The sequence below is a fragment of the Buteo buteo genome, chromosome 12 (assembly GCF_964188355.1).
Source record: "Buteo buteo chromosome 12, bButBut1.hap1.1, whole genome shotgun sequence".
Classification (NCBI taxonomy): Eukaryota; Metazoa; Chordata; class Aves; order Accipitriformes; family Accipitridae; genus Buteo; species Buteo buteo.
The window spans coordinates 42071482-42082796 of record NC_134182.1 but is presented as its reverse complement, the minus strand read 5'-3'; the positions used below and the strand labels follow the sequence as shown (position 1 = coordinate 42082796).

General features: G+C 61.9%; 1 protein-coding gene across 3 annotated transcripts; it reads right to left on the bottom strand.

Annotated features, from left to right (window-relative positions):
* Positions 1 to 835: 835 nt before the first annotated feature.
* Positions 836 to 11302, bottom strand: C12H2orf42 (chromosome 12 C2orf42 homolog). Of its 3 annotated transcripts, none has more exons than XM_075043627.1 (9): positions 10470 to 10889; positions 8780 to 9620; positions 7972 to 8082; positions 7496 to 7600; positions 5887 to 5991; positions 3694 to 3801; positions 2662 to 2762; positions 2416 to 2578; positions 836 to 1329 (listed from the first exon to the last, which is right to left on the bottom strand). In XM_075043627.1, exons 2-9 carry the CDS (start codon positions 9606 to 9608, stop codon positions 1121 to 1123), a joined length of 1731 nt encoding a protein of 576 aa, XP_074899728.1. In that variant the 5' UTR covers positions 9609 to 9620; positions 10470 to 10889; the 3' UTR covers positions 836 to 1120. The 3 variants fall into 3 exon arrangements, with proteins under 3 accessions (XP_074899728.1, XP_074899727.1, XP_074899726.1); XM_075043626.1 differs by having other exon boundaries at positions 10502 to 10889; XM_075043625.1 differs by lacking the exon at positions 10470 to 10889 and adding an exon at positions 11207 to 11302 and having other exon boundaries at positions 837 to 1329.
* Between the last annotated feature and the right edge of the window lie 13 nt (positions 11303 to 11315).

The following is an 11315-nucleotide window of genomic DNA, read 5'->3' as shown; positions in this document are numbered from 1 at the left end:
CCGGGTTGTTGCAGCCCCCAGCTCTGCCCCTTCCCATGGTGGGTGCAGGGAGGCTCAGGGCACCCAGGATGTGTCAATTTTTATTTTTGCAGGCGCTTGTGTTGGTGGAGAAGCGGAGCCGGGGGCTCGGATCAGGATGTTTATGTGCAGGTGGGTGCTGTGCCCCCCCCAGCCCTGTTGTGGGGCCGAGGGGAAGGTGACGGTGGCGAGTGGGGGGTTTGGGGGGGGTCGCTGGGCTGGAGTTCGGTGTCTTTGTGGGTGCCTGCTCTCTTCTCTCGCAGGTGGAGCGAGGAGCTCGGCCCGGATGAGCGACCCCCGGGGGTTCCCGCAGCGGGGGGGGGCCGGGGGGTTTGCCGGGGCGGGGGGGCTCCGTGCCCCGGCAGAGTCGGTTTGTGGAGCCGCTCCGCCGCGGGTGGGGGGGGCCCTTGGTCTTGTCTCCCAGGCAGCAGGTGACGCCCGGGGGGGCTCGGCCCTGTCTTTGGAGCGTGGGGGGGGGGGGGTCCCGGCCGGCCCCCCCCAGCACGCAGCGGCCCCGCGTGTTTGTGTTTCAGCCTGGCGGGTGGGCGTCCTCGGCTCTGCTGGAGGATGGACGGATGGACGAAGTCTGGCTGCTGCTGGGGGGGCCGCCCCCCCTGCCGGGTAAGGTGCCTTTGGTTCTGCTGGCCCTGGTCGGGGTGTCGGTGACTCTCCCCGGGGGGGGGGGCTTTGCGGCTCCCCCGGGGGGGGGCTGTCTTTTTTGTCTTCCAGGACGCGGTGCGGCTCCCGCAGCTGCGGAGCGGGTGTGGGCTCTGCAAGGTGGGGAGACCCAGGTAAGGACCCTCGGAGCCCCCCGGGGGGTGGCGGTTGGGTGTTCCCTCCCCCTGCCTCCCCTGTTTCCCGGGGGGGCCGGAGCCCCGCCGTTCCGTGCCCCCCCGTTCCTCGGTGTTGGCCGAAGCCCCCCCCGCCGGGGGGGTTCCCGCAGCCCCCCGCTCCGCCCCCCCCGGTGGGTGCAGGGGGGCTCGGGGCGGCCGTGCTGTGTCAGTGTTTATTTTCGCAGGTGGCGGCGGAGCAGCAGCGCTGCGGAGTCGGCCCGGGCCGTCCGTGTGTCCGTGTTCGGGTGGGTGCCGCCCCCCCGGGGGGCTCAGGGGAAGGCGATGGCGGTGAGGGGGGGGAGCTGCAGCGCCGGCTCGGGGGCGGCGGGGGGGCGGCGGGGGGCGCCGGGTTGGGGCCCGCCGTGGTGGCCGTACTGGAACTTGATGCGGAGCTCGCCGATGCGGGACTGTGGGAGGATGTTGGGGATCCACTCGATGATGAAGGGGGTGGGCTCCTTCTGCGTGGGGGAGGTGTTTCCTGGGGGAGAGAGAGGGTGGGCTGAGGGTCCTCCGCCTTTGAGGTGTGTTTCCCTCGGGTGGGGTCGTCGGTTGGTGGGTTTTGTGTGTGTTAATCGTGGGTTTGTTTTTGCAGGTGCTGAGGAGGATCCGCTCTCGGGGCAGTGAGGCAGACGGGTTTGTTCTCCCGTTCCCCCTTTTGGTCGGGGGCCCTTCTAGTCCGCCGAACCTATCTCAAGTGTTTGAGATTATTTTAAAAAATTTTTTTTTTTAAGTTGGGAGGGAGGGCGGGCACCGGGGGCTGACGGGTGCCCGGGGACCCCGCCCCCGGGGAAGACCCCGCCCCGGGGAAGACCCCGCCCCGGGGGGCTCCTCCCAGGACGGGGGCCGCGCCCCCGGGGGAGGGCCTCCCTCTGCTGGGAGGGGCCGCCTCGTCTGGGAGGGGCCCCTTTGGGCTTCGGGGCCCCCCTGGGTGGGGGTCTGGGAGGGGCCCCTTTGGGCTTCGGGGCCCCCCTGGGTGGGGGTCTGGGAGGGGCCCCTTTGGGCTTCGGGGCCCCCCTGGGTGGGGGTCTGGGGGGGGCCCCTTTGGGCTTTGGGGCCCCCCTGGGTGGGGGTCTGGGAGGGGCCCCTTTGGGCTTCGGGGCCCCCCTGGGTGGGGGTCTGGGGGGGGAGGGACCCCCTGATGACTGGGGGCCCTGGGTGTAGGTAGCAACAAGGGGGGGATCCACCTTGTTCTTGGGGGCTGGCCTGCCAGGGTGGGGGGACCCCCTTCTTGCTTGTACCCCCTTCTTGCTTGTACCCCCTTCTTGCTTGTACCCCCTAAGCCCTGGCCTGCCAGGGTGGAGGAGACACCCCCCCAGTCCCAGGCATGGAGGAAGAATGCAGCACTTAGAGCTGCTAGTAGAGGAGGGGGGTGGGCCTGGGGCCCCCCCCATGGCTCTGCAGGTGTCTTGCTGCTCCAGGCCTCTGGCAGGAGCCTTGGGCTGTTGTTCCCACACTGGGGGGGGAGTTGTCTTGGGCCAGGGCACCTCAGCCTGGGGCTGCCTGGCTGGGCTGGGGGGGTTGTTCCCCCCTAAGGTGGGCTGGGAGCTGAGCTTGCCCCACTTACCCACTTTGAGGAAAGTCTTGAGCTCCAGCGGCCGGATGGCCGGCTGCTTTTCCAGGTGCCCGTAGGCCTCGGCAATGCTCTCCACCTCCACCTTGGGGCACCTGAAGAGCTCGTAGGTCCCATCCCGGTTCTGGATGAAGCTGCGTGTGATCTCCAGCGGCAGCTGCCGGCAAGCACGGGAGCACCCAGGTGAGGGGCTGGGTTAAGGGGCAGCGGTGGGGCTGGGGGGCTTCCTCCCCTCCTTACCTCGGGCGTATCAAAGATCTGCTTGACCTGCAGGACGTTGGTGATGTGCCACGTGTACTTGGAGAAGGTGCCCAGGGGAAGGGCGTCCTTGCGGACAAAAGCTGCGGGGAGGGAGAGGGCAGTGAGGGGTGGGGGGGGCTGTGGCTCACTGAAACCTGGGGTGCTTTGTTTTTACCCTGTTCTTCTCTCCCTTTTTCTTTGGCCTCAGGTCTTACTCCAGCTTGTGGCTACCTGCCTTCTCTGGGAGGCAGCCCCAGCTCCTGAGTGTCTGACTCTGTCCTTGCTGGTGGACTCTTCCCCATAGCTCTGTTAATACCTACTAATAAAGTGAATTTTAACTGATGTTGGGCTTCAGAGATGTGCTTTTTGTCTCAGCTTGTACTGATGGGGGCACAAATGGGGCTGGTGTTGGTGGTCCTGGGGCCTTGCCGCGGCAGAGGCAGGGACTTGTGCTCCTGCAGTGCTGATGTGATGCATTTAACTTTGTAGAGAGCCCCGAGCGTGCGCTGAAGTCTGGCTTTATACTCCACGCTTGCGTAGTAGAGAGGGTGTAAAGCAGCAATGATACTTGCCAGCATTGAGGGCTGTGATGTGACCTGCCCTTTGGCTCCGAGGCAGAGTTCAGTGGAGGTGATGGGGGGAGTAAAGTCTCAGCTTTAAGCCTTGCTGGGGTTTACTCTTGCAGCCCTGGCTTGTGCTACTCTTGTGCCCTGCTAAATGCTGAGAGAGCCGGTGCCCACGATCAGGCTGAGGCTTTAGGCTAGACTTAGGTGCGAGCCAATGGCAATGCCTTGCGTAGCAGAGGCTGTGTCTCCTGCTTAGCTTGTGTCCTCTGCCCTAGGGCTTGGTAGCACAGCTGCACTATTTCCCACTTTGCTGCAGGGAGGGGAAAAGCTGCTAGAAACCAAGGGGGACCAAGGAATCTTTTCTCTTGGTGTGGCTGCTGCTGGTTTTTTTTTTTCCTCCAAAAGCAGCCTGCCTTAACCAGTAGGCGAAGCAGGTAGTCTGCATGTAAGTGTGTTTGTATCTTACCTGTAGTGGAGTTGGGCAGCCTCTTCTTTGTGCTCCCGCTGGAGATCCTCTGCTGTAACGCGTCAAAGAAAGCCTGAGGGATGTGGAACACCAGCGGCTCGGGCTTGCCTGTTGTGGGCACGAACAAGAAGACATGGGGTGAGGATGAGGCAGTGGTGGTGTTCAAGCACAGCCTCCCCCCATACTCCAGTATCTTCACTACTGCTGCCTCCAACAGCTGGCTTGAAAAGCACTGGTGGGATCTGCTGCCCCTTCACAGTAAACTATTTTCTTGAATTCGGACTTTGTTGCTTTACTTTGTGACCTTTCCCCAGACCCTCTCTCCCCCTAGCTCAGGCAGTACAGCAACATCTAGTCTTGTGAGGAGCTCCCTTTAGTTGTTAAGCAGCACTTCACTCACCCACAGTTAAGGATTTTTCAGTTTCCCATGCTCTGCCATCAAGCAGGTGCAGAAGCTGGGAGGGAGCAGGGCCAGGAGAGCTGCCCTGAACTAGACAAAGGGATATCCTATACCACAGAACATTGTGCTCAGTATATACACTGGGGGCAATTGGCTAAGGGGGGGGATGGCTGCTCAGGCATCGGTCAGCAGGGGGTGAGCAATTGCACTGTGTTACTTACTTACTTGTCTTTTCTTGGGGTATGTTTATTTCACTCTCTTTGTTATCTTCCTCTTCACTATCATCAATCATACTTTATTATTAAACTGTTCTTATCTCAGCCTGTGAGTTTGTTTGCTTTAGATTCTCTTCCTCATCCCGTGGGACAGGAGCAGGGAGTGAGCAGCTCTGCGGTGCCAGTTGCTGACTGGGGTTAAACCGTGCCAGAGTCCCTTCTGCCTCGAGCTATTCTATGATCTTCCTGAGCAGTGACTCCTCCCTCATGCTGTCTGTGCTCCAGGTGACAGCCCTGGCTCATTGCTAGGGTCCCCAGTCCCTCTATTAGCTCTGCCGTCCTGTGCTGGACCTGTTCCAGCGTGTCCTTGTCTGCCTCATCCTGGGGAGCGTGGCAGTGGGGCTGTGCCCCTGCAGCCTGCGGGTCACTCTGCTAAGTGAGGGTGATGCTGCTGAAGGGGGCCGGGTGGTGACAACTTTTGTCGTCGTCTTTAAGAACCACAGATTCATTTAGGTCGGAAAGGACCCTTAAGATCAGTGACTCCAACCATGATCTGAACGCAACAGACTGCGGCTCTTTTAGCTGTTGCTGCCAGTGGCTGCATCCCTGCATGCTTCCTGCACTTAATGACACCTTGCAGTGACAGCTGCTGAATAGCAGGACGTGTGTGTTTTTCTTTGTTTGTTTGTTTGTTTGTCCTATGTGACAAACTAACTCACAGTGCTCTTATGTATGTTGCTTGGAAAGAGCTTCTTCCCTTCAGGCATTTTTTTGGGGTCCTTCTCTTCAAGTGAGCCCAGCAGCACCTGCCTGCCAGGCACACCTCTCCCAGCAGCCAAGAAAGAGACTTACTTACTTACTTACAAAGTACATCCCCATTACGGATTTTTACAGCTCTAACAAACACAAGCCGCTGCCTTGGGGTGGAACACGGGCCAAAGACGTGCCCTGCTGCCCACACAAGTCCCATTCTGCTCACTCACTGGGGCAGCGGAGCAGTGCGGGTGACTGACAGTATTTGCCCCCCTGGTATTACAGCCACAAGCCATCGCCTCCAGCCGTATGTGCAGGGGGGCACCAGAGCCCTGCCATTGAGACGTGGCAGGGGCGAGGGAGACAGCAGAGCGCTCTGGACAGCCACAGGAGGAAAAAAGAAGTGGATTGCCAGCATTTCTGAGACCTAATGCCACGTGAGGCATCTCACCTTACTTTACCTCACCTCCTCTGCACAGCCCCACGCAGTTTGAATTCAAGCCTCTATAAGCTCTATGGGAATTTCTCCCTTCCCCACGATAAAAAACACCAACACAAACCAAACAAAAACAAAACCACAAACACCAGGCTGCTGATAAGCATTAAGCCCACGTTCAAGAAACAAATCAAAGCCAACAGAAACTTCCCAAGGTAAAATAACAACATTTGCACCAAGCTGGGCAAAGCACTCGCCTCCCTCGGGGCTAACAGTTAGTTAGTTAGTTAGTTATTTAATGCCACCAAGAGCTTAATGACAGAGGTGGCACACAGAGCGGAGTGGAGAGATGCCCAAAGGCTCTCCCGAGGTGGTCCTCGAAGCCTTACCCTCAAACTGGTAATGCATGGTTTGATGGATGCGTTCGGTGACGCTGGCCAGCCAGTCCTGGAAGGAGAGGGTCACCTGTGACTCGTCCAGCAGCTGGGTACAGCCTGCAAAAGAAAGGGAAGGGAAATCAGAATCCACATCGGCATACAAAAGCAAAGTGCCAAGCCAGACGGGCAGGAGAAATAACCGAGCCCGAGCGGCTGCCCCACAGGCGCAGTTCCAGGCCAGTATTCCCCGTTTTACCTGCACGAGTTTCCCCAGCAGCACAGACACGACTCCCTGTGTTAAACAGAGCTCAGAAAGGCAGCGGGACAACAAACGAACAACAACAAAACCGTCTTTCCACCAGCTCGATGATTTAGATGCTGCTGCCTTGGGCACCTCGCTCCCAGGGCTTGGAAACGCAGGACCGCTTTAACTGCGGCCATCCCCTTCTTTTAAAACCCCCGTCTGCTCTCGGCAAGAGCTGCCGCCTCAGCATCGCGGTACAATTACGCCGTCTCACCGGGCAGCTGCCTTCGCAGTTCCGATCCCCGGGAGCGGGACCCGACATGTCCTCCCCTCCCCGTGAGCGCCGACACGCTCCCGGGGGCGTTTGCAGGAGCCAACCGAGCCATCGCAGGCTGTGGGGCGAGATGGACGCGCTCTGTCTCAGGGGGAAAGGGGAAAAATAAGAAGAGATTTGTACCACTTTTTCTAGGCCCAAACTAAAGCACTGAAGAAAAGCACTAAACAAAGGCTGTGACCCTCGCACAGATCATTACGAGCAGCAAGAGCAGCTTTCTCTAAAGGGCTCCGAGTCGCTGGGAAAACCCACAGGTTTTCACGGCATCCAACTGATCCTTCCCTCTTCGGACATCACCTATAAACACGTAGGAACACACAGCCGTCTCCTCACGGACAACAGTTACTACATATGACGTGCCCAAAACAATCTCCCCGAGGTGGCCGGGGTTACCCACGTTGCCGTCGTCTCCTTCACAGCTGGCACGCTCCCCGCGCCCGGCCGGACCCCTGACGGTGCTTCTGGGCAAGAATCTGCCACTAGAAACCACCGCTACCCTGGCCGCACGTCCCCTCCGCCCAGCAGCTCTGGACATCATTAAGAGATACCGCATACACCGGCGGTGGGAAAAAAGCAATGGAAACCAGCTCACAGCTTCGCCTGAGCCGATTCGCCTACCCATTTTACCCAGGAGGGCACTTAATTGCATCAGGAGACATTAATGTAACAACGGCTGTCCCACTCACGACCGCGCTGGCGCCACCACAAGCCAACTTCTTTCAGCTTGCCGCACCAAGAAATCCACCGAAGAGCGAGCCACCCCGGGAGCGTGCTGGCATCGTCCCTCTCCGACAACCACACTTACAGCCAGCCAGAGCTACGCCAGCACCCGAAGCTACGCAAGACACACACAGCTACCGGTAACACCGAGGGAGCAGGGAGGGTGACCGAGCCCAATTTCGCCTCCTAGAGCCAGGGACGGATGGAGAGGGCTCAGCCATCCCCTCCGCAGGGTTTACGGTGGCACGAACCGGACAGCCGCGGGTGTCCGCCCGGTCCCCGAGCGCTCCCGACCGCCGGTGAGGTGCGCGGCCGAAGCTTACCTTGTCTTTTCGGCGAGGAGGCAACGGCCGGCTTCTTCAGGCTGCTTCTCCTGGGGTTGCTGTGAGCTGGGTCTTGAGCCAGGAGTGGGCTGGTCGCCTGCGTCCCTGAGGGATCGTTTCAGAGAGCGTCAACGTAAGAGTCCCAGAGGTCTGCGGGCACCCCATGCCAGCACCCCTGCCGCAGGCAGGGTGGGTGGGAGGGAAAAGTCACCTCTCTCCTTAGGGCGGGCTGTCACCACAGCTTTTCCCACCTTAAAACACTGCTGCTGACCACTAAAAGACCCACTCAGACACGGGGCAGGCGTGCGCTCGACACCCAGAGCCTCTCCAAAAGCTCCCACCGGACACAGCCAGCTACGAGTCCGGCAGGTCGTGGCGGGGCCGCCTCTCCTGCGGTCGTGCCAGCTGGGCAACCAACGGCTTTTGGCTTCAGACCACGTCCGCCCCCTCCCACAGAGCCAGCAGCTGACACTCACCAGGCGTCGCGTCCTTTTTCCTCTTCTTGGGCTTAGCAGCAGCCGCCTCCCCAGCCTGCACCGTGGATTCGGGGCTACTCACCAACTGCGGGACCACCATCCCTTTCAGACCTAGGAGAAACAAGCCTCTGTCCTTAAAAAGCATGTCAACCAAACGCAGCAGTGCTGCGGGGACACGGGGGTCTCGTGTCCCCCTCCCCACGCCAGCACTCACCAACCCCCCCCCCCCCCCCGCAACCTCCCGGTACACCCCAAACATCCTTGGAGAAACCCCAAATCCCTGCCGGCCCTGCAGACACACACCTTTCTTTTTTTGGGGTGGGGAGGGGGGGAAACATTGAGATGAGCCATGATTTTAATTCGCTCATGTGACCCAGGTTGCTTTCCTCAGGGCAGATTTTCACCTTCGGGTAACTAAAGACAGGGCACACCTACTGGGGTGCACACACCCCCCCCCCCGGGAGGACCGAACCCCAGCAGCTGCCACCACTGGAGGGGGATTTGCAGCGAGCTGGGCTTCCCCCAGCACCGCTCTGGCCCAAAAGGAAGAGGAGACCCAGCTCCAAGCCCACTCTGGGAGCCAGGGGCAAAGCTGCAGCCCCAGAGAAATCACTCCCCACAAAGCTCTCTGCTTGCAGAGGGAGGGGGGCAGGAAATAAAGCCCCAGCTAACGAAGCACTGATAGGGAGCAGGTGTCAGGGCAACCCAGGCAAAGCAAAGCAGCTGCCAGGGCACGAGCGGGAAGCATCAGCCTGACAGGGCCCCTTGACAGCCCGCCCAAATCCTCTGCGCAGCACCCCCCACCTACCGCCGGAGTCGTAGGTGAGGAAGTCGGCAAACTCCTGCGCCAGGCTCTCGTCGCTGGCGAAGGCGCAGATGCAGGCGAAGAAGTGAATGCAGCGCGGCGGTGCCGGCGCCTCCTCCTCGGCCGGGCCGCCCTTGCCGGGCTTCAGAGCCTGGCAGGAGCAGGAGAACCTGTGGTCCGTCAGCGTCTTGGCGCTCATTTTCTGGGCGAAGGAGGCGTGCAGGTAGCCGAGGCTGTGCTTCTGGCTGGCCTTGCACTTCACCACCAGGACGTTCTTGGTGATCCGCTGCACCAGTGGTCCCGTGGGCTCGGTCGCCAGCTGCCATATCGTTTGTTTGGTTTCGGGCGAAGCCTGCATGGAGTTGAGCACCGAGCTTTTCAGGGTGAGGGGGGTGGCCTCGGTCTGGCAGTTGAGGGCCAGTTTGATGTGCTGGCACTGGTTCTCCACCACGCCTTGCGTGGCCGCTTTCAGACATGAAGGCACATAGCAGCGGCCGGAGCTGAGCTGCGTGATGATGGTCCCATCTACCGTCTGGATGGCCGTCTCCGAGACCCCCAGCTCCACAAAGCACCGGTAATCCGGTCCCCGGTCCCTCTGCCGCACCGAATAAACCTGTAAGTCGGAGCCGGTGATGATCTTGACGGCGTCGACGCCGGGCTGCTTGCGCGTGCCGTAGCGGAAGACGGTCCCGCAGTTCTTGTTCTTGCAGCTCAGACCTCGGGTGCCGTTGTAAGTGCCGCAGCGGGGACATTTCCGGATACCCCGGAGCGTGGCCTTCCCCAGGTCGGACAGGAAGGAGGGGACTTTTGTCCTCACCGATGCCGGCTCCATCCTCCGGGGAACCTGGAAGGGCAGAGATCGGTGGGGAGGGGTGAGTTAACAGCCTGAGGGGAGCAGACGGAACGGGAGGGACAGCAGGGATGCAGCCGTCCTCGGTCCCCAGCAGCAGCAGAGACGGAAGGGAGAAAGAGAGAGAGTGGGGGGCAGCGACCGCCTGCCCGGTCCCTGTGGGACGGGCAGGGGTCCCTGCCGGCCACCGTGCCGCCCTGTCGCGGTCCCACGTCGGCTACTTTGGCTCCTTCCTTGCCACCGAGGGCCGAAGCGACGCCCGGGTGTGACATGACACACCACGGCAGCGTGACTCCCTTCACGGAGCGACAAAGTGCCACCCCTGGAAGGGCCGGACCCCGCCGCCTCCACCCTGGCACCCACCCCCTGCTACATCCCAGTCTCAGCCGCGTAGGAGGAAAACGAGGCTAAAAAGAGAGATTTTGGCACGTGCACGCTCGTGGCCTAAGCCACGGGTTCACCCTCCCCGGGGGCAAATTAAATTAAATAAAGCATGTGGGACGTAAATAAAGCGGGGAGGGGGGGAACGCGCGGGCGAGGGGGCTCACAGAGCCCCCGACCAGTTGCCGAGCGTGCCAGAGCCGCCCCGAGCGACGCCGAAGTGGAAACGGCGGTCTAAGGCGGCGACGGTGGGGAGAAACCGCTGCACGAACGGGACAGAAACGGGCCGATTCCTTCCCGACCCACCCGTGTCAGGTTTTTGGCAGCAGGCCAGCAGCCGAGGCTTCGAGCCAGCCTTTGTGCCCAGCGAGGGCAGCAGGCGAGAGACGGGAGACACCCGGGCAGAAGCGAAAGGGAGGTTTATTGTCACTGCCGGAGCTGCAACGCCTCGGCACCCAGCACCTCAAAGTGGATGTGACCTCGGCGCCCAGCACCTCAAGGTGGATGCGACGAGACACGGGGGATGCCGAAAAGCTGCTCCTGCGGCAATTTACGCCGGTCCCGGGATCACAGCGGTCATTTACGTGGGATCAAGCCTGCCAGCACCGGGAGGGACGAGCTCCCGGCCCAACTACAAAGAGAACCGGGGGTCTGTGCCAGGGCACGGCTCACCGGGGGTTCCCCTGACGTCCCCCCGCCGCCGGGGTGAGAGGAAGGGCCAAAGGAGCCCACCGAGGGGAGAGGAAGGACCGGAGCTTGCCCAGCGGGGACCAACACAGACGCCAACCCCTGCACCGAAGGCCGGGCCGGGCCCCCCCCGGGACCGGGACCGGGACCGGGACCGGGACACCCCGCGGGGCCGGTCACCCGGAACGGGGCCTCCCCTCAGCCCCGGTCACCTCACGACCAGGCCCCGGATCGCCTCAGCAGTAGGCCCGGGACCCCCCCACCATCCCCTCCCTTCGTCTGGGGGGGGGTGGGGGTTGTCTTCAACGGCAACGCCTCGCCCACCCCCGGCCCCGCGGGCGGGCGCTGCGCTGACGTCACCGCCGTCGCCGTGACGTCGCACCCCGCCGACGGGGCGGGAAGGCGGCGCCCCCCCCTCCCCCTCTCCCGCCGCCGCGCCGTTTCCCAGCATCCTCCCCGCCCCCTTGATGTCACTTCCTGTCCCGCGGGCGCGGCCTCTCCCCTTCCCTTACCTGGGCGGCGGCGCGCGCGCCCCCCGCTCCTGCCCGCACCGCCGCGAGGGCGCTTCAGCCCCACGCCTCCGCCATGGCGCCCGCTCGCTCGCTCTCATTGGTCAGGCGA

Bases quoted from the DNA above. Each gene is read 5' to 3' on its own strand.
- C12H2orf42 (XM_075043625.1), bottom strand. From the start codon at position 9,608: ATGGAGCCGGCATCGGTGAGGACAAAAGTCCCCTCCTTCCTGTCCGAC. The intron at 8,083-8,779 runs GTAGGTGGGGGG...TGTTTCTCCTAG, and splicing joins CCTCACCTACGACTCCGGCG to GTCTGAAAGGGATGGTGGTC. The intron at 1,330-2,415 runs GTAAGTGGGGCA...TCTCTCCCCCAG, and splicing joins CAAGACTTTCCTCAAAGTGG to GAAACACCTCCCCCACGCAG.